This window comes from Indicator indicator, unplaced genomic scaffold (genome assembly GCF_027791375.1).
Source record: "Indicator indicator isolate 239-I01 unplaced genomic scaffold, UM_Iind_1.1 iindUn_scaffold_64, whole genome shotgun sequence".
Lineage (NCBI taxonomy): Eukaryota > Metazoa > Chordata > Aves > Piciformes > Indicatoridae > Indicator > Indicator indicator.
Genome location: NW_026539195.1, coordinates 172528 through 197447, shown reverse-complemented (window position 1 = coordinate 197447; position 24920 = coordinate 172528). Strand labels below are relative to the sequence as shown.

The window sequence follows — 24920 nt, the reverse complement described above, 5'->3', positions numbered from 1 at the left end:
CTACCAGGGCCCCTTGAGGGCCGAGCAGTACTTCTTGGAGTGGGTGGAGATCTTCACTGCTCCTGCCTGGCACTGCTGCTGGGGCACACATTGGGTGACACACAGCTCTGGCACACACTTGGTGGCACTCTGCTGCTGGGGCACACATTGGGTGGCACCCTGCTGGGGGACACACTTGGTGGCACACATCTGCTGTGGCACACACCTGGTGACACACAGCTCTGGGGCACCCTTGGTGGCACTCTGCTGCTGGGGCACACATTGGGTGGCACCCTGCTGGGGGACACACTTGGTGGCACACATCTGCTGTGGCACACACCTGGTGACACACAGCTCTGGGGCACCCTTGGTGGCACTTTGCTGCTGGGGGGCACACCTGGTCACACACTGCTGGGGGAGGCACTTGGTGGCACATTGCTGCTGGGGGGCACATTGGGTGGCACACTGCTGTGGCACACCCTGGGTGGGACCCTGCTGTGGCACACACTTGGTGACACACAGCTCTGGGGCACCCTTGGTGGCACACTGCTGCTGGGGCACACACTTGGTCACACACCTGCTGGCACACTGCTGCTGTGGCACACAGGGGGTGGCACACTGCTGCTGTGGCACACACTTGGTGGCATCCCTGGTGGCACACTGCTGCTGTGGCACACACTTGGTGGCATCCCTGGTGGCACCTTGCTGTGGCACACACTTGGTCACACACCTGCTGGCACTCTGCTGGGTGGCACAGAGCTGCTGGGGGGCAGCAGAGCTCTCAAAGCAGTAGGAGACAGAGCTGGTGGCACACCGGGGGGCACCCTGCTGGGGGCTGTAGGTGGTCACACACCGCTGGGGGACACACCTGGTGGCACCCTGCTGCCCCTGGGTGGGGCAGGGCTGCTGTGGCACGCAGCTGGTCACACATCTGGTGCCACACTGCTGCCGGGGGGGGCCGGTGGGCACACACTTGGCTGCACTCTGCTGCAGCCCTGCCTCGGTGCCACACTGCTGCTGGGGCACTGCCTTGGGCACACACAGCTCCTGTGACGCCCCCCTGGGGGCACAGTGCCGCTGGGGCACGCAGGTGGCAGCGCAGAGGGGCACAGAGGGCTGCTGCAGGATGCCCTGGGGCACACACGTGGGCAGGGGCTGCTGCTGGGGGGCACAGGAGGGCACACGCTGCTGGCACAGGCTGGAGGGCATCAGCTGCTGCCAGGGGGCACAGCAGGGCACATGCTGCTGGCACAGGCTGGAGGGCATCAGCTGCTGCCAGGGGGCACAGCAGGGCACACGCTGCTGGCACAGGCTGGAGGGCATCAGCTGCTGCCAGGAAGCACTGCAGGGCACATGCTGCTGGCACAGGCTGGAGGGCATCAGCTGCTGCCAGGAGGCACTGCAGGGCACATGCTGCTGGCACAGGCTGGAGGGCATCAGCTGCTGCCAGGGGGCAATGCAGGGCACACTGCAGGGCACACGCTGGGGGATGCAGAGCGTGGAGTGCCAGGTGGGCAGTGCTGGGTGTCTGGCAGGGCACAGCAGTGGGCACTTGGTGGGCACGGGGGCCTGGCAGGCTGGAGGGAGGCTGTGGTGCAGGCAGCTCTGCATCGTGGTGAGGCTTTGGCAGGACTGGAAGGAGAGGAGAGAGGAAGAGAAGCTTGGAGAGAGGAACCCAAGAGAGCTCCTCCTGTGTGCCAGGGACAGGTGCCCCTCGTGCCATGGTCTCAAACCCACCTCAGGACCCAAGCCATGGAGCTCTGCAGCATGGCACAGGTCAGAGTGAGGGAAGCCAACCCCTAAGGAGGTGCCCAGACCAAAGCTCCCTGCCCAGGGCACAGCAGAGCTCTGGCTCCCCTCAGAGCCTTCCACTTCCCCTCCTCCTGCCTCTGGCTGGTGCCAGCCCCTGGCACCCTGCTGAGACCCAACCCAGGGCCAGCTCTGCCCCTCGGCCACGTCTGCCACAGCAGGAGGGGCAAAGAGCACCCAGGGCACCATTGCTTGGGGGGTGCCAGCCCAGCTGGAGGCTCACAGCCCATTGGGGGTTCCCCCCCCTGGGGGGTCCCAGCCCAGACCCCTGGGGGGTCCCAGCCCAGCCCCTTGGGGGTCCCAGCCCAGCCCACTGGGGGGTCCCAGCCCAGCCCATTGGGGGGGGTCCCAGCCCAGCCCATGGAGGGTCCCAGCCCAGCTCATTGGGGGGTCCCAGCCCAGCTCATTGGGAGGGGGGGGTGGTCCCAGCCCAGCTCATTGGGGGGTCCCAGCCCAGCCCATTGGGGGGTCCCAGCCCAGCTCATTGGGGGTCCCAGCCCATTGGGGGGTCCCAGCCCAGCCCATGGAGGGTCCCAGCCCAGCTCATTGGGGGGGGTCCCAGCCCAGTCCATTGGGGGTCCCAGCCCAGCTCATTGGGGGTCCCAGCCCAGCCCATTGGGGGGGGTCCCAGCCCAGCCCATGGGGGGTCCCAGCCCAGCTCATTGGGGGGGGTCCCAGCCCAGCCCATTGAGGGGTCCCAGCCCAGCCCATTGGGGGTCCCAGCCTAGCCCATTGGGGGGGGTCCCAGCCCAGCCCATTGGGGGGGGGTCCCAGCCCAGCCCATTGGGGGGGGGTCCCAGCCCAGCCCATGGGGGGTCCCAGCCCAGCCCATTGGGGGGGGGTCCCAGCCCAGCCCACTGGGGGGTCCCAGCCCAGCTCATTGGGGGGTCCCAGCCCAGCCCATGGAGGGTCCCAGCCCAGCTCATTGGGGGGTCCCAGCCCAGCTCATTGAGGGGTCCCAGCCCAGCCCACTTGGGGGGGGGGGGTGGTCCCAGCCCAGCTCATTGGGGGGTCCCAGCCCAGCCCCTTGGGGGTCCCAGCCCAGCCCACTGGGGGGTCCCAGCCCAGCCCACTGGGGGGTCCCAGCCCAGCTCATTGGGGGTCCCAGCCCAGCTCATTGGGGGGTCCCAGCCCAGCCCATTGGGGGTCCCAGCCCAGTCCATTGGGGGTCCCAGCCCAGCCCACTGGGGGGTCCCAGCCTGGCCCCAGCAGCACAAAGGTCACCCAAAGGAGGGCAGTGAGGGCACAGAGGGCACAAAGCTGCTACCAGCCCTGCAAGCATCTCCCCTGCTGCACCAGAGCTGCCCCCGAAACCAAACCCAGCAGCAGCAGCACCCCAAAAGCTGCCAACCACCCTCCAGGGGTGCCTCTGGGAGTCAGGTGGGCAAATGCTGAGGTGCCCCCACACCAGGATGCCCACATACCAAGATGCCCACACACCAGGATGCACACACACCAGGACACCCACCCAGCAGGATGCCCAACCCCCCAAGATGCCCACCCCCTCAGGATGCCCACCCCCTCAGGATGCCCACACATCAGGACACCCACCCCAGGATGCCCACTTCCCAAGATGCCCACCCCAGAATGCCCACCCCAAGATGCCCACTTCCCAAGATGCCCACCCCAGGATGCCTACCCCATGATGCCCACCCCAGGATGCCCACCTCCCCACTCCCTCCCCCCACCCCATTTAAGTACTTCTCCCACACTTCATTTCCTCTACAGGTGGCAAAGGCAGCAGCAGCCCTCAGGACCCCTGGCAGGACCCCTGGCAGGACCCCTGGCAGAGCCCCAGCAGGAGCCAGACTCACCCCAGCTCCCCGGTGAGGCCAACCTTGTGCCATGCCCACGGAGCCCTGCCGGGAGGAGAACCTTTTATAGAGCTGCAGGAGGAGCCTGGGAGGTGTGAGGCAGGCAGCAGCTCAGCTGGAGCTGTCCTGGGAGTGGTGACCTCGCCCCTGAGGATGAGTAGGAGACCATCAGCTCCTCACAGCAGGAGGAACTAACCTCCTGGGAATCTGCTCTGGCACGGGAAGCCTGCATGGCATCTGCAGAGGCAGCAGCAGCCTTGCCCCAGGGCTCCTGCACCCAGCTGTGAGCTTCCAGAGCTCTCCCTGCAGCCAGCACCCTCCCCAAAGGTCCTGCTGGGCCCCCCAGGACCGAGGTCCTGCCCCTGCTCAGCCTCTTCCCACACACACCCCCAGAGGGCTTCCTGCCTGTGGGAGCTCCACGCAGCACTCCCTGGGCTCCAGGCTGCCCTGAGGTGTGGCTCAGGTGCCACCCCTGGGGGCATCCAAGGTGGATGGGAGCCTGAGCCAGCTGCAGAGTCACAGATCCATGGAGTGGGTTGGGTTGGAAGGGACCTGGAAGCTCATCCAGCTCCAACCCCCTGCCGTGGGCAGGGACACCTCCCCCCCAGCCCAGGCTGCTCAGGGCCTCATCCAGCCTGGCCCTGAGCCCCTCCAGGGAGAGGGCAACCTGTGCCAGGGTCACCCAACCCTCACCCTCAACAATTTCCTTGTCTCCCCAGTCTCAATCTCCTCAAGCTTCAACCCCTTGCTCCTCACCCTGCTCACTGCAGGTGACCTCCAAGGGTCCCTCCCAGCCCAAAGCTTTCCCTGGTGCTCTGAACTGAGGCCCTGCTCAGAGCTGGCAGGGGTTGGCTCCTGCCCTGTGATGCCCAGCAGCTGGGGGTGGTTGTGTGTGTGGCTGGGCACTGGGGTTGGGCTCCTCTGAGGAGATCCAGGACCTCTCAGTAGAGCTCAGTCACCCCTGGGATGGGTGAGGAACCTCAGTGCTTAGCTCATGGAGCTCTGGGGAGGACCAGGACCTCTCAGTAGAGCTCAGTCACCCCTGGGATGGGTGAGGAACCTCAGTGCTTAGCTCAGGGAGCTCTGGGGAGGACCAGGACCTCTCAGGAGAGTTCAGTCACCCCTGGGATGGGTGAGGAACCTCAGTGCTTAGCTCATGGAGCTCTGGGGAGGACCAGGACCTCTCAGGAGAGTTCAGTCACCCCTGGGATGGGTGAGGAACCTCAGTGCTTAGCTCATGGAGCTCTGGGGAGGACCAGGACCTCTCAGTAGAGTTCAGTCACCACCTGGGGTGGGTGAGGAACCTCAGTGCTTAGCTCAGGGAGCTCTGGGGAGGACCAGGACCTCTCAGTAGAGTTCAGTCACCCCTGGGATGGGTGAGGAACCTCAGTGCTTAGCTCAGGGAGCTCTGGGGAGGACCAGGACCTCTCAGGAGAGTTCAGTCACCCCTGGGGTGGGTGAGGAACCTCAGTGCTTAGCTCATGGAGCTCTGGGGAGGACCAGGACCTCTCAGTAGAGTTCAGTCACCACCTGGGGTGGGTGAGGAACCTCAGTGCTAAGCTCAGAGAGCTCTGGGGAGGACCAGGACCTCTCAGGAGAGTTCAGTCACCACCTGGGGTGGGTGAGGAACCTCAGTGCTAAGCTCAGAGAGCTCTGGGGAGGACCAGGACCTCTCAGGAGAGTTCAGTCACCACCTGGGGTGGGTGAGGAACCTCAGTGCTTAGCTCATGGAGCTCTGGGGAGGACCAGGACCTCTCAGGAGAGTTCAGTCACCCCTGGGATGGGTGAGGAACCTCAGTGCTTAGCTCAGGGAGCTCTGGGGAGGACCAGGACCTCTCAGGAGAGTTCAGTCACCCCTGGGATGGGTGAGGAACCTCAGTGCTTAGCTCATGGAGCTCTGGGGAGGACCAGGACCTCTCAGGAGAGTTCAGTCACCCCTGGGATGGGTGAGGAACCTCAGTGCTTAGCTCAGGGAGCTCTGGGAAGGACCAGGACCTCTCAGGAGAGTTCAGTCACCCCTGGGATGGGTGAGGAACCTCAGTGCTAAGCTCAGGGAGCTCTGGGAAGGACCAGGACCTCTCAGGAGAGTTCAGTCACCCCTAGGATGGGTGAGGAACCTCAGTGCTTAGCTCAAGGAGCTCTGGGGAGCAGCCTCTGGTGGTGTCCTGCTGCCCACATGGTCCCAAGGCAGTCAGCTGCCAGCAGAGCCATGGGGACAACCCCATCCAGTGACTCTCAGGTGAGCCACAGTCACCTCTGGTGGCAGCTCTTGCACCAGAGGCTCAGCTGGCACCACCAGCAGCACCAAGGAGCAGACCAACTTCCTCTGGGTCTTGTGGTTGGACCTTCTCCACGAGTCAACTTCTTATCACAGGCTGTGCTCAGGGGAAGGGAATGAGGCAGCAGAGGGGAGGAGGATTTTCTGAAGTCCCTGCAGGGCTGCTCAGAGCTTTCTTGTGCCCACTGCCACAGCATCAAAGCCACCAAAGCCCCAGCAGCCCAGGCAGGCTCCACTTCAGCTCTGGAGACCTTCACTGCACCACCACTTGCTGAGTGCTTCACTCTCACCTGGCAATGCCTATCAAAAAATGTGAGCTGCTGCTGCCATCCTCTCTCCATGCCCTGCCTGGAGCCACCTTCTGCCCACAGGCCAGCCCTGCCCTGCTGTGGCTGGCAGCCAGAAGCACCTCCTGTGCCCCTTTACCATGCCTGACTCAGGCAGGGAAACAGCAGGAAAAGAGAGGGTGGGAAGAGGAAGCTAAGGCAGGGCTGTAGCACTGAGAAGTAGGAAGCTGCAAAACATCCTGGAGGAGATGCCAGGAGAGGCTTGAGGGCATCCAGCAGCTTCCCTTTAATAAGGGAGGAATGCAAAGGAGCCTCCTCAGCCTGCCAGGGCTCTGGAGGGTGAGCCAAGGCAGCAGGAATGTGAAGCTCCTGCCTGCTCCAGAGACAGCCACAAGGAAGCCAAGGAAAACGAACCAGAAGGTGGAAGAGCCAGGGAAGAGTGGCCAGGAGTCACCTGGGGCTGAGACCTCTCTGATTTCCTGCAGCCTCAGCCAGGCACAGACCTCTCCTAGCACCAGGGAATGGGGTGGGTGGCTGGGAAGGGACCCCCAAAGCTCATCCAGCCCAAGCCCCCTGCAGTCAGCAGGGACATCCTCCACTGGAGCAGGTTGCTCAGAGCCTTCTTGAGCCTCACCTTGAAGATCTCCAGGGATGGAGCCTCCACCACCTCCCTTGGGCAGCCTGTCCCAGTGCTCCACCACCCTCATGGAGCTGAACTTGCTCCTCACACCCAACCCAACTCTGCTCTCATTCCAAACCTCTGCCCCCGCCGCCACCTCCCGCAGCCTTCCCAAGGCCTGGACGCTTCCTCTGCTCTCTCTCCAGGGCTCAGGACACCTTCTGCAGCCTCGCCACGGGGTGGCCACATCCTGCAAGCTGCCAGGGCTCCAACCTCGGCTCCGAGCTCCGCAAACCACTAGAGCGCAGCAGCCGCCCACGGAAACAGCTCCGGCGACAGCTCCGCGGAGCCAGGGACACCTCCTGCAGTCCCAGGGATGCGTGGAGCAGGTTGGGTGCGAAGGGACCTTGGAGATCATCCAGTTCCAACCCCTCGGCTGGAAGAGGCTGCCCGGGAAGGTGGTGGAGTCCCCCACCCCTGAAGGCGTTCCAAGGAATCTGGGTGCTGGGAAGGGAGAAGGTTGTGCTGAAGCTGCACAGCTCAGCCCAGGCGTTTCAAAAGGCTCCAGGACTGAGGTGGTCTTCAGAGTGACCTCCACTGAGCCTGGCAGCAAGCAGGGCAAAGAGGTCCAAGGGGTCCAAGGGGCTGACAGCAAGCAGGACAGAGGTCGATGGGGCTGGCAGCAAGCAGGACCAAGAGGTCCAAGGGACTGGCAGCAAGCAGGACCAAGAGGTCCAAGGGGCTGGCAGCAAGCAGGACAGAGGTCCAAGGGGCTGGCAGCAAGCAGGACCAAGAGGTCCAAGGGGCTGGCAGCAAGCAGGACAGAGGTCGATGGGGCTGGCAGCAAGCAGGACCAAGAGGTCCAAGGGACTGGCAGCAAGCAGGACAGAGGTCCAAGGGACTGGCAGCAAGCAGGACCAAGAGGTCCAAGGGACTGGCAGCAAGCAGGACAGAGGTCCAAGGGACTGGCAGCAAGCAGGACCAAGAGGTCCAAGGGGCTGGCAGCAAGCAGGACCAAGAGGTCCAAGGGGCTGGCAGCAAGCAGGACAGAGGTCCAAGGGGCTGGCAGCAAGCAGGACCAAGAGGTCCAAGGGACTGGCAGCAAGCAGGACCAAGAGGTCCAAGGGGCTGGCAGCAAGCAGGACCAAGAGGTCCAAGGGACTGGCAGCAAGCAGGACCAAGAGGTCCAAGGGGCTGGCAGCAAGCAGGACCAAGAGGTCCAAGGGGCTGGCAGCAAGCAGGACCAAGAGGTCCAAGGGGCTGGCAGCAAGCAGGACCAAGAGGTCCATGGGGCTGGCAGCAAGCAGGACCAAGAGGTCCAAGGGACTGGCAGCAAGCAGGACCAAGAGGTCCAAGGGGCTGGCAGCAAGCAGGACCAAGAGGTCCAAGGGACTGGCAGCAAGCAGGACCAAGAGGTCCAAGGGGCTGGCAGCAAGCAGGACAGAGGTCCATGGGGCTGGCAGCAAGCAGGACCAAGAGGTCCAAGGGACTGGCAGCAAGCAGGACCAAGGGGTCCAAGGGACTGGCAGCAAGCAGGACCAAGAGGTCCATGGGGCTGCTAATTGCAGAGCAGCAGGAGATGGTTGGGCAACCAAAGGCTGAGAATAAAGCAAGAAGGAGCCCAGGTGAGGAAAGTTCTGTCCTCAGGCCACCTGGGGTTTGCATTTTGCTGCTCACTGGTGGAGCAGTGAGGATTTGCTGCTTGCTGAGCTAATGAGGGCTTGGGTTTGATTCTCTGCTGCTGCTCTCTAATGCCAAGTGGGACACCAGAAAGGTGAAGATCTTTGCTCATCCTCTTCCCTTCCTTCCCTGCCTCACACTTTGCTGCCCTGCAGCCATTGCCTCAGGAGGCTCTGCTGGGTGCAGCTCCAGCTCCTGCTGGGCCCAGGAAGGTTTCCAGCCAAAATGGGTTCTAAGCTCCACCAGTCCAACCATTCTCTTAACTCCACCAAGGCTGGGGCTAAGCCATGGCCCTCAGCACCACAGCTCCATGGCTTTGAAGCCCAGGGAGGTGGTGGAGTCCCTGAAGGTGTTCACAACCCATGTGGGCCATGGCTCTTGGGGCCAGGGTTTGGTGAGCAGGAGGAAGGAGGGGGGAAAAAAAAAAAAAAGCCCTTTTTGGTCAAACAACAAACCAAGAGAGGAAAGAAAAGAGGAGCATCAAGAGCAGGAGAGACAGAGGAGAGACCAAGCAGAGCTCCACCTTCACCCAGAGAGGTGCTGGATGGGAGCAGAGGCTGAGAGCCCAGGGTGGTTGTGATTTTAGTGACTAAGTGAGGGCAAGGGAGAGCAGAAGATCCAAGATAAGTCTCTGTACCTTGAGTGTGGAGAACAATAATTGCCCCTCCCAAGCTGTCTTGGTGCTGCAAATTCATCTTCTCAGTGTCCCTTCCCTTGCTCACACCTTGGCAGGTGGCACTCAACCATGGCAGGGTTGGTTTGCAGCCCCAACCCCTCTGAGGAGCACCAAGGGAGGGTCAGACACAGAACCCATGCAAGGCTCTGAGGCTCCTCAAGACCTTCTCTGCTGCCCTGAGATTTTTCCTCACCCTTTTTTTTTTTTCTCCCCAGGGGCTTTGGGCTGCCAGTCAGGAAATGTTCTTCGATCAGCTCAGGGCAAGCTAAGCTTTGAGATTTTCCTCTCTCCACAGGGATTCAGCTCATGAAGCAGGTTCAGGATGACAAAAGGAGGCAGCTGTGGATAATCCCCAAGTCCTCTGGGCCTGATTCTCTGCCTGTAATCACCTTGTGCAACAAGCCTGATGCCATCAGAGTCACAAGCATGGCACAGGTATCACTGAAATGATCTCCTTTAATCTGTGGCAGCAGACAGCTGCAGGCACAGCTGGAGAAGCAGCAGTTCCCTTCCCAGGGCCTGCAGCTCCTGAAATTTAAGCTCAGTTAATTCCATTTGCAAACAGAGGAGCCCTGGAACTCCCAGCAGCTCTCATCCTGCTTGATGGAGGCACAGAACCAAACTTACCCAAGGCACCAGCAGAGCAATGAATGGATGCAGAGAGCTCAGCAGGCTTGGGGCTCAGAGAGGTCCTGACCCCCACCCCACAGCTCCACAGCTTGGGGCTCATTCAGAGAGGTCCTGACCCCCACCCCACAGCTCCACAGCTTGGGGCTCATTCAGAGAGGTCCTGACCCCCACCCCACAGCTCCACAGCTTGGGGCTCACTCAGAGAGGTCCTGACCCCCACCCCACAGCTCCACAGCTTGGGATTCAGAGAGGTCCTGACCCCCACCCCACAGCTCCACAGCTTGGGGCTCAGAGAGGTCCTGACCCCCACCCCACAGCTCCACAGCTTGGGGCTCATTCAGAGAGGTCCTGACCCCCACCCCACAGCTCCACAGCTTGTGGCTCACTCAGAGAGGTCCTGACCCCCACCCCACAGCTCCACAGCTTGGGGCTCACTCAGAGAGGTCCTGACCCCCACCCCACAGCTCCACAGCTTGGGGCTCATTCAGAGAGGTCCTGACCCCCACCCCACAGCTCCACAGCTTGGGATTCAGAGAGGTCCTGACCCCCACCCCACAGCTCCACAGCTTGGGGCTCAGAGAGGTCCTGACCCCCACCCCACAGCTCCACAGCTTGTGGCTCACTCAGAGAGGTCCTGACCCCCACCCCACAGCTCCACAGCTTGGGATTCAGAGAGGTCCTGACCCCCACCCCTCAGCTCCACAGCTTGGGGCTCAGGGAGGTCCTGACCCCCACCCCACAGCTCCACAGCTTGGGGCTCACTCAGAGAGGTCCTGACCCCCACCCCACAGCTCCACAGCTTGGGATTCAGAGAGGTCCTGACCCCCACCCCTCAGCTCCACAGCTTGGGGCTCACTCAGAGAGGTCCTGACCCCCACCCCTCAGCTCCACAGCTTGGGGCTCACTCAGAGAGGTCCTGACCCCCACCCCACAGCTCCACAGCTTGGGGCTCACTCAGGGAGGTCCTGACCCCCACCCCACAGCTCCACAGCTTGGGGCTCAGAGAGGTCCTGACCCCCACCCCACAGCTCCACAGCTTGGGGCTCAGGGAGGTCCTGACCCCCACCCCACAGCTCCACAGCTTGGGGCTCACTCAGAGAGGTCCTGACCCCCACCCCACAGCTCCACAGCTTGGGATTCAGAGAGGTCCTGACCCCCACCCCACAGCTCCACAGCTTGGGGCTCATTCAGAGAGGTCCTGACCCCCACCCCACAGCTCCACAGCTTGTGGCTCACTCAGAGAGGTCCTGACCCCCACCCCACAGCTCCACAGCTTGGGATTCAGAGAGGTCCTGACCCCCACCCCACAGCTCCACAGCTTGGGGCTCATTCAGAGAGGTCCTGACCCCCACCCCACAGCTCCACAGCTTGGGGCTCACTCAGAGAGGTCCTGACCCCCACCCCACAGCTCCACAGCTTGGGATTCAGAGAGGTCCTGACCCCCACCCCTCAGCTCCACAGCTTGGGGCTCAGAGAGGTCCTGACCCCCACCCCACAGCTCCACAGCTTGGGGCTCAGGGAGGTCCTGACCCCCACCCCTCAGCTCCACAGCTTGGGGCTCACTCAGAGAGGTCCTGACCCCCACCCCACAGCTCCACAGCTTGGGGCTCAGGGAGGTCCTGACCCCCACCCCTCAGCTCCACAGCTTGGGGCTCACTCAGAGAGGTCCTGACCCCCACCCCTCAGCTCCACAGCTTGGGGCTCACTCAGAGAGGTCCTGACCCCCACCCCTCAGCTCCACAGCTTGGGGCTCAGAGAGGTCCTGACCCCCACCCCACAGCTCCACAGCTTGGGGCTCAGGGAGGTCCTGACCCCCACCCCACAGCTCCACAGCTTGGGGCTCACTCAGAGAGGTCCTGACCCCCACCCCACAGCTCCACAGCTTGGGATTCAGAGAGGTCCTGACCCCCACCCCACAGCTCCACAGCTTGGGGCTCATTCAGAGAGGTCCTGACCCCCACCCCACAGCTCCACAGCTTGTGGCTCACTCAGAGAGGTCCTGACCCCCACCCCACAGCTCCACAGCTTGGGATTCAGAGAGGTCCTGACCCCCACCCCACAGCTCCACAGCTTGGGGCTCATTCAGAGAGGTCCTGACCCCCACCCCACAGCTCCACAGCTTGGGGCTCACTCAGAGAGGTCCTGACCCCCACCCCACAGCTCCACAGCTTGGGATTCAGAGAGGTCCTGACCCCCACCCCTCAGCTCCACAGCTTGGGGCTCAGAGAGGTCCTGACCCCCACCCCACAGCTCCACAGCTTGGGGCTCAGGGAGGTCCTGACCCCCACCCCTCAGCTCCACAGCTTGGGGCTCACTCAGAGAGGTCCTGACCCCCACCCCACAGCTCCACAGCTTGGGGCTCAGGGAGGTCCTGACCCCCACCCCTCAGCTCCACAGCTTGGGGCTCACTCAGAGAGGTCCTGACCCCCACCCCTCAGCTCCACAGCTTGGGGCTCACTCAGAGAGGTCCTGACCCCCACCCCTCAGCTCCACAGCTTGGGGCTCAGAGAGGTCCTGACCCCCACCCCACAGCTCCACAGCTTGGGATTCAGAGAGGTCCTGACCCCCACCCCACAGCTCCACACCTCCCAACCCCAGGAGCTTTTCCTTGACCTTTCAGCCCCCTCCCCCCTCCTCAGCCTTTTCTCTCTCAGCAGCTGAAGCCTCTTGTGTTGGCCACACCTGAAGCTTGTTCACAGTTGGATGTTCTCCAAATGTTCTGCTCTGAAGCCTTCCAAAGGCTTCAGCCCTGTCAAAGCCAACAACAAAAAAAACCCAACAACAACTCAGGCAGGAACTCCAGAGAGAAGCTCAAAATGTGGAGCCTGAGGTCCCTGCTTGCTGCCAGGGGGCTGGGCTGGGTGACCTCTAAAGGTCCCTTCTGCTCCAGGGCATTCTGTGGTTCCCTGGCATTCAGTCCTGCAACCCTTTGGCTTGGGAAAACCCTCAGAGATCAACCTAAGACCCCCATGGCCACCAAGCCCTGTCCCCAGCTGCCATCCCCACAGGTTTCTTGACCACCCCCAGGGCTGGGGACTCCACCACCTCCCTGCTCAGCCTATCCCAACGCCTGACCAAGGCAAAGTCCTCTCTGACTTCTTCAGAAGCATAAATCCTCCTCAGTCCAAACCTAAGCAGTGCCCTCAGACCCTCCTTGCTGCACCAGGCACCTGCCTGCCCCCCATGGAGCTCACCCCCTCCCAGGAGGGCAGGGAGGCCTGGGGGGTGGCTCTGTGCCCCAGCCCAAGGCTCTCCAGCAGCAGAGGTGCTGTGAAGAGCAGCACAGAGCCCCAGGTGACCCCCAGGCTGCTCTGCCTTCCACCTGGGCTAGAGAAAGCTGCTGACAGCTTAAATCCCAGCAAGTTCATTCTGGAGCTGGAGGGGATGGATGAGGTAACTGAGGCTTGAGCTCTTTGATGTGATGGATGCCTGGAAAGTGTCCCTCCTGTGCCCAGTAGGTTCCCACTGAGGCAAGCTGCTGGCCTCCAGAAGCTGAACCACTCTGCAGGAGCAGTTGGGAATTCATTCAGGGAATTGGAGAGGCACAGAATGGGTTTGGGTTGGAAGGGACCTCAAAGGTCACCCAGCTCCCACCCCCTGCCATGGGCAGGGACACCTCCCACCAGCCCAGGCTGCTCAGGGCCTCATCCAGCCTGGCCTTGAACCCCTCCATGGAAGGGGCATCCACAGCCTCCCTGGGCAGCCTGTGCCAGCAGCTCGCCACCCTCACTGGCAAGAAGTGGGAGAAGGTTCTTGAGAAGCAGCCCAGGGAGGCTCTGGTGGGAAAAATTTGACTCAAAACATGGAGTGAGCTTTCTGCTGGAGGTTGGTGAGGTGGTGGAAGAGGTTTTATGACTCTGGGAGCAGAGTCAGAGGCTCAGGAGGTGACTCAGCTCTGGGCACCTGCGAGAGCCACTGGTGGAGGTTCCACAGGAAACCCTCTGGCTCTGGGGGCTGCACAGGGGCAAACCCAAGGAGGAACCAGTCCTGAACTGGCATGGAGCCTTCACCTCCAGCACTGACCACCCTCCTGGGCCAGCAGCTTCTCAGCTCCTGCAGCAGGAGGCTGTGGGAGAGGAGATGCTTCAGGGCTTGGTGTCCCGGGCAGACAAAGCGATACTGGGAAACGCTGTGCCAGCTAATTGTGGCCTTTGTCTGGTGAGATGAGTGGCTCAGGATGGCCACCCCGGGCTGATGACAGACACAGCAACAAAGAACCAGCTGGGGTGGTAACCAAACAAAGCTTAATGAAGCCATCAGGGCGAGACCTGGCTGGGGAGAGGCAGCCCAGCAGCTTCTGAATCACTGCGAAGGCTGCAGGAACCTCCTCAGGTCCTCTGCTCTGGGGACAAAGTCCCAAGGGTCTGGATGGGGGAAAAATCCACCTGCTGGAAGACTGCAGCAGGTTGCCCAGGGAGGTGGTTGGGGTCCCATCCCTGGAGATCATAGAATCATAGAATCAGGCAGGGTTGGAAGGGACCACAGGGATCATGCAGCTGCAACCCCCTGCCATGGGCAGGGACATCTCACACCAGATCAGGCTGGCCAGAGCCAAGAGAGATATTCAAGGTGGGGCTGGGAGGGCTCTGGGCAAGCTGAGCCAGTGAGGGTGTCCCTGGGGAGGGCAGGGGGGTTGGGTTGGGTTGGGTGAGCTTTGGAGCTCCCTTCCAGCCCCGAGATTGAACATTTCACACCTGCAGGGCTCTTCACTTCTCCTCCCCTGCAGCCTGAAGCAATGCAGCTTGAAGACCCCCAGAGGCCTTGAGCCTCTCACTAGATGAAGCTGACAAGCTCCAGACCTCCACTGGGAGCTGCTGCCTCCTCCAAGGCCCTCTTGGACTTTTGGGGGACTTTTGGTGAACCTTTGCAAGGCCCCTGAGGTGCTGCTGGCAGCACAGCACCTCCCCCAGCTGTGTGGGAGCACATCTGTCTAGGAAGGATGGCTCCAGTCCAGGCTACCTCTCACCTGTGGTGTTCCACTCCCTGGAATTAGTGGTACAGTTTGGGTAGCCACTGGGAGCTGCTGGGCTCCACCAGGACCTGCTGGGCTCCACTAGGAGCTGCTTGGTTCTACCACGAGCTGCTGGGCTCCATCAGGAGCTGCTTAGTTTCACCAAGAGCTGCCTGGTTCTACCAGAAGTTGCTGGGCTCCACCAGGAGCTGCTGGGCTCCACCAGGACCTGCTGGGCTCCACCAGGAGCTCCTGGGCTCCACCAGGACCTGCTGGGCTCCACCAGGACCTGCTGGGCTCAACCAGGAGCTGCTTGGTTCTACCAGGGCCTCCTGGGCTCCACCAGGAGCTGCTTAGTTGCACCAGGAGCTGCCTGGCTCCAGCAGGAGCTGCTTAGTTGCACCAGGAGCTGCCTGGCTCCAGCAGGAGCTGCTGGGCTCCAGCAGGAGCTGCTTAGTTGCACCAGGAGCTGCCTGGCTCCAGCAGGAGCTGCTGGGCTCCACCAGGAGCTGCTCAGTTGCACCAGGAGCTGCTGGGCTCCACCAGGAGCTGCTGGGCTCCAGCAGGAGCTGCTGGGCTCCACGTCCAGCCTGCAGCCTCCTCACCCAGGCCACGTCTCTCCCGTCGCTGGCCCCAGGTCTCAGCAGGGCAGGTTTGCTGCAGAAGGTCCTTTGTGCAATCCCCATGGCAGGGGAGAAGCAATCACAGCTCTCCTGTGGGAAAAACATTCCCTCCCTTTCCAGGGGCTGCCTGCCCAGCCTCTGCCATCGTAATTAGCAGCAGTTTTCTGCTGAGGTTGCTGGCCTGGAGCTGAAGTGACCTCCCTGAGCCTCTCCAGACCTGCAGCCAAAGCAGTGTTTAAGGTCAGGATGGGCTCCACCTTCTGCTCTCCAGACAGGGGTCAGGTTGTCTCCCTTGCAGCTATGGAAAGTGATTTTCTTCACTCTCTGCCATGTTGCAAGTCTGAGGCTGCAAATTGGACACCCAGACCTTCCAGAAGCCTCCCAGGTGGCTCCAAGCAAGAGCAGTGTCCCAACAGGGAGGCTGCACAGCCTGCAGCAGCCTCTGCTACGTGCAGGCTGCCTCCAAGCTGCTCTCCTTGATGGACATGACCAAGGTTGTGACCTGAAGATGCAGCTCCACTTCTGGAGGTTGGGGCAATGCTGCAAGTGTGAGGTCTGACGAGGTGGAATCCACCTCCTCCTCCTCTTCCTCCCCAAACCTGCTGCCCTGTCCTCTTCAAGGCCAAGATAAAACCCACTTCCATCAGGCTGAGCCTACCCCCTCTGCTTTCTGTAGGCTTTGGTTGTACTGAGGGTGGGGAGAGCCTGGCCCAGGCTGCCCAGAGAGGTGGGAGATGCCCCCTGGCTGGTCCCAGCCCAGCTCAGGTCGTTTGGGGCTCTGAGCAACCTGCTCATGGAGGAGATACCTTCAAAGGTGCCTTGAACCCAAACCCTTCTGTGATGCTGTGGATGTGGTGCTAAGCCTGACCTAGCTGAAGCTGTCTCTGCTCTACTGCAGTGGGGATGGACAAGAAGAGCTTCCAAGGTCCAGCCCAAGCCACTCTGTGGCCTTCCCCCTTTGCAGGGCTGTGCTCCAGGAGCAGAGCTCAGCAGAAGGCAGCTCTGATGCCCACTGAGCAGGATGCTGCCTAGAAAGCAGCCAGGCAGGTTCTGCACTGCTGGGAAGTGTCCTGGTACCTGCCCTCAGCAGAGCAGCAGCTGAGGCCTGAGCCAAGGCTGGGGCTGGGGCTGGGGCTGGGGCTGGGACCTTCCCCTTGCTAGCAGCAGCTAAAGCTCAGCAGCTTCCAGAGCCAGGCAGCAAGGCAGGGGCAGGGGGGAAGCTGCAGGAGTGAAGCCAGGCTGCAGGAGAAGCAGCTGGGGACCCAAACTCAGCTTCTGTGCCCTTCTGTTGCCAAATGCTCATTAGCTGAGGAAGTTACACCACAGCTGGAGGCAGCTTCCCACCCTTGCAGCCCTGGGATCCCAGCTGGTGCTGGGGACCAGCCCAGCCTGCTGCAGTGATTGCATCTGGGGAGCCTGCACTGATAAGAGGCTGTGGGCAAGTGGGGAGACAGGACCAGGACAGTCCCAAGACAACCAAGATGTGATGAAACTCCTCTCAGTGTGGGGTGGAGGCATCTCTGCTGCTGCCAATAGCCCCAGAAAGGGGAACTGGTTGGCTTCCCCCTGGCAGCTCCCTGGGGTAACCAGGGAGCTGTGGAACTGCTCTGCTGGGACCCCATCTCCAGTCCTGCTGTCCCCAGTCCAGCTGAGAGGTCCAGGGAGGCTGGAGCAGAGAATCTCTGAGGTCCCTTCCAGCCTGAGCCATTCCAGGATTCTCTCACTGAGCCACAGAATGCTTTGAGGTGGGAGGGACCTCCAAGACCACCCCCAGAAATCTGGCAGCTGGGTTCCTGCTTGGACCTGATGAGCTCAAAGGTCTTTCCCAACCTGATTCTCTGATTCCATCCAGTCCCAACCCCCCTGCCATGGGCAAGGACACCTCCCACTAGACCACACTGCTCAAGGCCTCATCCAGCCTGGCCTTGAGCTCCTCCAGGGAGTGGTGGGGGTGGGGGTTCATGGATGAGGAGCAGGTGAGATAAGCCCAAATTAAGCCCCAGATCTTGCACCACAGACACTTCCTAAGCAGCAGAGCCATTACCTGACACAAAGTGACTCAGGGATGGGGTGAAGCTGAATCATGCTGCCTGGCACCACACCAGGACCCCTCACCTCATCTTTCCACTGGGGGTGGGGAGACTCTGCAACAGGTTGCCCAGGGAGGTCGTGGCTGCCCCCTCCCTGGAGGTCTTCAAGGCCAGGTTGGATGAAGCCCTGAGCAACCTGGGCTGGTGGGAGGTGTCCCTGCCCATGGCAGTGGGGGCTGGAACTGGTTGGAATCAGATTGGAAAGGACCTTTAAGCTCATCAAGTCCAACCAGAACCCAGCTGCCAGCTTTCAGGGGGTCCTCTTGGAGGTCCCTTCCAACCCAACCCATTCTGTGCATCCCCAGGGGGAGGGGTCTGCAAGGGAGGGTCTCACCTCTGCTGGCACAGAAAGTTGAGCTTGGCTCAACTTTGGCTCCCCCAGCAAGGGGATGAAGACACTTTCTGCACCTCCTTCGCCTTGCCTACGTGTAGGACAAGCCTGGGGAGGAAGCAGAGGGCAGCAGTTGTGAAAGAGTGAGCTCATCCCAGCAGGGCTCAGCCCCAGAAGGCAGGGCTCAGCACCAGAAGGCAGGGCTCAGCACCAGAAGGCAGGGCTCTGCCACCATATAAAAGTTCTCCAATCTCCAGGCTCCATCACCCACTCCACTTGGAGCCTCTCCCTACTGGCTGCCCAGGGGTAAGTCAGAGAACACCAGTCCTGGGGGGGTGGGGGGGAGGGGGTTTGTCTCTGTCTCATTTTATTGCTTGGCTCCTTGCAGGCAGAGTCCTTAAAGCAGGGTTTGGATCTGATGCCTTTGGATGTGCCAAAGAGGTCCTGCCAAGGAGAGAAGCTGAGGGCTCTGGGGTGGGAGAAGAAGCCTTGGGATGGCTCTGGCTGGCTCTGTGTGGATCTGGGGGTACTTAGGTGCTGAGTTAGGGCCCCTCTGAAGAAGAGATTAGGTAAATGATGTTGGTTTAAGTAGAACTGATCCTGCCTCCAGGGAAGGAGAAGGTCTGAACAGCCTCCTAAAGCTCCAGTTTGGGTCATTTACAACCAGAGGAACTCTAAATCCTGGGCTCCCCTGAAGAATCCTTTGGCAGAAGGTGGGTTTGGGAGGGTGTAGGGAGCAGGATGGACAAATTCCTGGTGAGTGTCTCCTGCATGCTGCCCACGGCCTCCAAGGGCCTCCAAGTGGCTGGAGATGCTCTCAGGTCCTCCTGAAGGCAAAGAGCTAGAGACAAGTGGAGGTGGTCTGGAGGAGCTGGGAGGATGGAGAAGGGAGGAAGGAGAAGGGAGGAAGGAGAAGGGAGGAAGGAGAAGGGAGGAAGGAGCTTGCTTGGGAGATGTGCTGAGAGGAGCAGGCAGCACCAGCAGGGCAGAGTGAACCTGACCACTCCCAAAGGATCATCTGCCTCGAGGAGGCTCCAAAATGCCTCTCCCAGCCTGCAGGAAGGCTGGGGAGGGGCTGCTGAGGAGGTGACAGGATGAGGGGCAGGGGTTTGAAGCTGGAGCAGGTTCCTTCTGCCCAGTGAAAGGTGGAAATTACTTTAAAAGAGGCAAAATCAGGGAATGGGTTGGGTGGGACCTTCAGGATCATCCAGCTCCAACCCCCTGCCATGGGCAGGGACACCTCCCCCCAGCCCAGGTTGCTCAGGGGCTCATCCAGCCTGGCCTTGAGCACCTCCAGGTAGGGGGCAGCCACAGCCCTGGGCAGCCTGTGCCAGGCTCTCCTCACCTTCACTGTGAAGAATTTCTTTCTCCTCTCCAGTCTCAGTTTCTCCTCTTCCAGCTCAAATTCACTGTCCCCTTCCCACCACCACAACCCCTTCTAGAAGCTCAATGTCCTCTTGGCCCAGATTTGTGTTTTCCTTCCTTTTTCCTTTTTCCTTTTTCCTTTTTCCTTTTTCCTTTTTCCTTTTTCCTTTTTCCTTTTTCCTTTTTCCTTTTTCCTTTTTCCTTTTTCCTTTTTCCTTTTTCCTTTTTCCTTTGCCTTTTTCTTTGTCTTTTTCTCTTTTTCTTTGTCTTTTTCTCTTTTTCTTTGTCTTTTTCTCTTTTTCTTTGTCGTTTTCTCTTTTTCTTTGTCGTTTTCTCTTTTTCTTTGTCGTTTTCTCTTTTTCTTTGTCGTTTTCTCTTTTTCTTTGTCGTTTTCTCTTTTTCTTTGTCGTTTTCTCTTTTTCTTTGCCTTTGTCTTTGTCTTTTCCTTTTCCTCCTACCCCAAACAGCCTCAAATGTTCCTCTGCAGCATTCCTGCCTTGCCTGCTCTCCTTCTGCCTCCCCCAAACCGTTACCCAAGCAGCAGATCTGTTACCTGCCAGCTCCTCTCATCCATTCCCCCGGACACAAATGAAAGGCACTTGACAGGTTGGGAAGAGCGAAGCAGCAGGAGGGAGAGCTCTGAAGTGTAAATCAGCTCCGAGTTCAAAGGAGTGGCTCTGCCTCAGTGAGCCCTGCCAGGGCTGTCCCACATAGCAGAGCAGGAAGGGGGAAAGGAGATAAGACAGAGCCAGAGCAGGAGCTGGGAGGCAGGAGGAGAAAGAAAGAGCAAAACCCTTCCTGAGCCAACCTGCCCTGGGGAGCCAGGGGCAAGCTGGGAGCAGTTTGCTCCTGGTTCCTGGTGGTTGTAACTGTGCCACCCTGGGCCCACTCCAGTGACTCTCTGGCATCTCTTCCAGACCCTTTCCTCCCCTGCAAAGATGTCTCTGAACCAGATGCAGATCAAGCAGGAGCTCACCCTGCCCCCTGGCCTGGGCAAAACCATCCCACAGCAGAGCCAGGAGCCAGGGCCGTGCCCACAGCAGCAGGATGAAGCTCCAGTCTCAACACCTTGCCCAGAACCAGTGCCAGTACTCGTGGTGTGCCCAGAAAAACCAGTGCCAGAGCCAGCACCAGCAGTGGAAGCAGGCAATGGAGAAGTCCCAGTGGTCCTGGTGCCCAAATGCCCACCCCAGGAGCAGCAGCAGCAGCAGCAGCAGTGCAAGCTTCCACCAAACCTCTCACCTGTTCCATGCCCTGAAGAGAAAGCAGAGTGCAAGGAGCTGCCTGTACCAGCCCCTGCCACCTGCTCTGAACCAACTCCATGCCCTCAGGAGAAGCAGCAGTGCAAGGAGATCCCTGTGCCAGTTCCTGTTCCCTGCCCAGAGGCTGCAGCATGCCCCCAGCAGAAGCAGCAATGCAAGGAGGTTCCTGTCGCAATCCCTGCTCAGTGTCCTGAGCCTGCTCCATGCCCCCCGGAGAAGCAGGAGTGCAAGGAGGTCCTTGTGCCCACTCCATGCCCTCAGGAGAAGCAAGAGTGCAAGGAGACCCCTGTGCCAGTCCCTGTTATCTGCCCTGAGCCTGCTCCATGCCCTCAGGAGAAGCAGGAGTGCCAGGAGGTCCCTGTGCCAGTCCCTGTTCAGTGCCCTGAACCCACACCATGTGCCCAAGAGAAGCAGGAGTGCCAGGAGGTCCCTGTGCCAGTCCCTGTCCAGTGCCCTGAACCCACACCATGTGCCCAAGAGAAGCAGGAGTGCCAGGAGGTCCCTGTGCCAGTCCCTGCTCCATGCCCTGAACCCACACCATGTGCCCAAGAGAAGCAGGAGTGCCAGGAGGTCCCTGTGCCAGTCCCTGCTGCATGCCCTGAGCCTGCTCCGTGCCCCCCCGTGGAGCAGCAGCAGGTGAAGCAGCTCAGCCAGTGGCCACCCATGCAGAAGTAGTTGGCAGCTGAGAAGGGAAGCCCTGAAGAGAGGTTTGCAGCCCCCCAGCTCCTCACAAGCAGAGGTCACTTCCCTGCCCCCTTTCCACTCACTGAAGAGTCTCTGCCAGCACCACAGCCCCCAGCTGCCCACCCAGCTTAGTGCCACCCTCGCCCCCACACTAACAGCCCCTTTGCTAGCTGACCCCTGGGCACCCTCCCTAGCTGCTAAAGGCTTCCAGCAGGGTTGTGGGCACCTTCCCAGCTGCCTGAGCTCCTGCCCTCTCCCATCCATCCCTTTTGGAAGGCTCTTAGAGGCCCAAGGAGAGAGACCCCAGAGTGTGGTGGCAGGCAGGGGGCTGAGCCCAACCCAGGGGCAGGAAGGGACCAAGAGCCTCATGGTGCCTCCTGCTGCTCACAGCCTCCTCCCTCCCTCCCTCCCTCTCCTCCAGTGCCAGCTCCAACCCCACATTTAGGCCTAGAATTATGGGATTGGAGGTTTGTGAATCATCACAGAATGGGCTGGGCTGGAAGGCACCTTCAAGATCAGCCAGTCCCAACCCCCCCCTGCCGTGGGCAGGGACCCCTCCCACCAGCCCAGGTTGCTCAAAGCCTCCTCCAAGCCTGGCCCTGAACACCTCCAGGGGTGGGGAATCCACAGCCTGTTCCAGGCTCTCCCTACCCTCACTGTGAAGATCTTCTTCCTAATCTCCAACCTAAATCTCCCCTGCTCTGGTTTCAAACCACTGCTCCTTGTCCTGCCACCACAGGTCCTTGCAAAGAGCCCTGAGGAAGCTGCTGCTGAGGGCTTCTGGCCAGCAGTGACAGGAACCAGGAGCCCACAGTGCTGAATGTTGCATGGGCTGGAAGGAATAAAAAAGGTTGGGCACAGGAGGTGTTCAGCTCTTCATTGTCTGCTTGGCTGAGTTGGTGCTCATGGGGGCAGGGAACTGCTTAGGTTGGAAGAGACCTTTCAGGTCCTGGAGTCCAACCCTTACCCCAGCACTGCCAGGGCACCACCAAACTATAGCCCTCAGCACCACAGCCCCAGGGCTTTGAGACCCTCTCCAGGGATGGGCATTCAGCCTCCTCCCTGGGCAGCCTGGGCCAGGCTTGGAGAACCCTTCCAGTGGAGAAGTTTCTCCTCAAGGGCAACCTGAACCTCCCCTGGGGCAACCTGAACCTGCCCTGGGGCAACCTGAGGCCATTTCCTCTTCTCCTGTCCTTGTCCCCTGGGAGAAGAGCCCAACCCCCACCTGACTCCAAGCTCTCAGGGAGCTGCAGAGCTCCAGGAGGTCTCCTCTCAGCCCCTTTCACTCCAGGCTGAACACCTCCAGGTCCTTCAGCTGCTCCTCCACCAGCCTGCTCCATCCAGTGGATTTCCACCCTGGATTCCCTGGGATGTGGGAAATCTCCAGCTGAGATGCATGGAACCTCTCCAGCAGAGGGAAGCCAACCAGAGGTGTTGTGAAATGAGTTCACCTCAGGTGTGGCTTCCATCTGCCAGACAGGATGAAGGAGGAAGCAGTCCCAGAGGTGTCCCAATCCCAGCCTGGAGCATTTTCCACCTCCTGCTGTTGTAGCCTCTGTCTGCTGCTTGTCTGTAATTGTTTTAGGCTGAGCTTGCATCCAGGATTTGTTTCACTCTGGAAAGCAACAATAAAAATGATTTTTTTGAGCACCAAGTTGTGAAGATTTCTCATCCCTGCTGCTTCCAGAGGGGGACAGGAGCTCAGCTGGTGGTGTTCAGGAATTTGGGGGGGTTCAAAGGTGCCTGAATGAGGACCAAGAGACTCAGGTGGTTGCATGAGACCCTGGGGCTGGTGCTGCTCTCCAGGCAGAGAGCACTGAGGTCTCCCTCAGCCTCCTCTTCTCCAGCCTCAACCCCCCCAGCTCCCTCAGCTTCTTCTCCTCCAGACCCTTCCCCACCTTCCTTGCCCTTCCCTGGCCCCTCCTCACCCCCTCAATGTCCTTCTGGCACTCAGGAGCCCAACCCTGCCCCCAAGCTTCCAGCTGTGCCCTCTCCAGTGCCCAGCCCAGGGGCACAATCCCTGCCCTGCCACACTGTGGCTGCTCCATGCCAGGCTGCTGGTGCCCTTCTTGGCCACCTGGGCACTCCCTGGGCTCACCTCCTCCTGCTGCTGGCACCAACCCCTCCAGGTCCTTTCTCACTGCCCCCAACCTGGAGCCTCCTGGGGTTTGCTGTGACCCCAGGGCAGGAGGCAGCCCTTGGAACAGCTCTCAGCAGGACACTCCAGAGCATGGCACCTGGCAGCTGCCCACCCCAAGCCATGCCCACAGCCAGGCTGCTCAGTTGCAGCTCATGCCCAGCTGCTCTGTGCCCTGCAGCAGACACAGGGCACAGCCATGCCCAGCAGGCAGGTTGCAAGCAGGAGCAAACAAGATGTTCCCACACTTGAGGAGATGCAATCAGCCCTGTGTGGCCCTGGACCTGCCAGATGGGTGTCAGACAGATCCAACCTCCTCATCTGGTGGTGGCACTGCCCCAAGACACAGAGCTGCTGCCTTGCAGAGGGGGCAGGCACCAGGCTCACCTCCCTTGGCCGTGCCTCTGTTTGGTTTCCTCCTCTGCTCCACTATGCCCCTGCCTGGGAGTCAATCAGCTGAACCTGAGCTGACAACCCAAACCACCTCAGATCCTCCTTCCACATGGAAAAATGTTCCTCCTGAGCAAGGAAAAACTTCCTCCCAGCTCCAAAAACCTCCTAGGACTAAATTTTTTGTGTTCTCAATCCGCAATTCATTGGTTTGATAGACCCAGGAGAGCAGCAGAAAGAGCTCCTCCAGGTGTGGGATGAAATCCACCTGCAGGGTGGGAAGCACATGGACCCTGAGCCAGGCTGGACACCCAAAAGGCTCTGAATTGAAATGGGCCTTCAACAAATGGGGATCACTTCGTGTCCTCTCAGTCAGTTGGGATCATTTTGTGTCCTCTTTTGATGGATTGGGATCATTTTCTGTTCTCTTTCAATGGGCTGGGATCATTTTGTGTCCTCTTGCAGAGAACTGGGATCATTTCATGCCCTCTTTCAGTAGACTGGGATCATTTCATGCCCTGTTTCAGTGGATTGGGATCATTTTCTGCCCTCTTTCAATGGCTTGGGATCATTTTCTGTTCTCTTTCATTGGATTGGGATCATTTCATGCCCTGTTTCAGTAGATTGGGATCATTTTCTGCCCTCTTTCAATGGCTTGGGATCATTTTGTGTCCTCTTGCAGAGAACTGGGATCATTTTCTGCCCTGTTTCAGTGGATTTGAATCATTTTCTGCCCTCTTTCAATGGCTTGGGATCATTTTCTGCCCTGTTTCAGTGGATTGGGATCATTTTCTGCCCTCTTTCAATGGCTTGGGATCATTTTCTGCCCTCTTTCAATGGCTTGGGATCATTTTCTGTTCTCTTTCAATGGCTTGGGATCATTTTCTGCCCTGTTTCAGTGGATTGGGATCATTTTCTGCCCTCTTTCAATGGCTTGGGATCATTTTCTGCCCTCTTTCAGTGGATTTGGATCATTTTCTGCCCTCTTTCAATGGCTTGGGATCATTTTCTGTTCTCTTTCAGTGGATTGGGATCATTTTCTGCCCTCTTTCAATGGCTTGGGATCATTTTCTGCCCTCTTTCAATGGCTTGGGATCATTTTCTGTTCTCTTTCAGTGGATTGGGATCATTTTCTGCCCTCTTTCAATGGCTTGGGATCATTTTCTGTTCTCTTTCAATGGCTTGGGATCATTTTCTGCCCTGTTTCAGTGGATTGGGATCATTTTCTGCCCTCTTTCAATGGCTTGGGATCATTTTCTGTTCTCTTTCAGTGGACTGGGATCATTTTCTGCCCTCTTTCAATGGCTTGGGATCA

The 24920-nt window shown here is 59.9% G+C and overlaps 2 protein-coding genes across 2 annotated transcripts; one reads left to right on the top strand and one right to left on the bottom strand.

Moving 5' to 3' along the window:
- LOC128980104 (keratin-associated protein 9-1-like) lies at window positions 1-1590 on the bottom strand. Its single transcript, XM_054398545.1, has 2 exons — window positions 1447-1590; window positions 1-1140 (listed from the first exon to the last, which is right to left on the bottom strand). The coding sequence occupies exons 1-2, from the start codon at window positions 1588-1590 to the stop codon at window positions 1-3; spliced, it is 1284 nt and encodes a 427-aa protein (XP_054254520.1).
- Window positions 1591-20070: 18480 nt separating this feature from the next.
- On the top strand, window positions 20071-21069 carry LOC128980103 (keratinocyte proline-rich protein-like). The gene is made up of 2 exons (XM_054398544.1): window positions 20071-20628; window positions 20677-21069. Exons 1-2 carry the CDS (start codon window positions 20071-20073, stop codon window positions 21067-21069), a joined length of 951 nt encoding a protein of 316 aa, XP_054254519.1.
- Window positions 21070-24920: the final 3851 nt, after the last annotated feature.

Bases quoted from the DNA above. Each gene is read 5' to 3' on its own strand.
- LOC128980103 (XM_054398544.1), top strand. From the start codon at position 20,071: ATGTCTCTGAACCAGATGCAGATCAAGCAGGAGCTCACCCTGCCCCCT. The intron at 20,629-20,676 runs GTCCTTGTGCCC...GAGTGCAAGGAG, and splicing joins AGAAGCAGGAGTGCAAGGAG to ACCCCTGTGCCAGTCCCTGT.
- LOC128980104 (XM_054398545.1), bottom strand. From the start codon at position 1,590: ATGCAGAGCTGCCTGCACCACAGCCTCCCTCCAGCCTGCCAGGCCCCC. The intron at 1,141-1,446 runs GTGCCCTGCATT...TGTGCCCCCCAG, and splicing joins CCCAGCGTGTGCCCTGCAGT to CAGCAGCCCCTGCCCACGTG.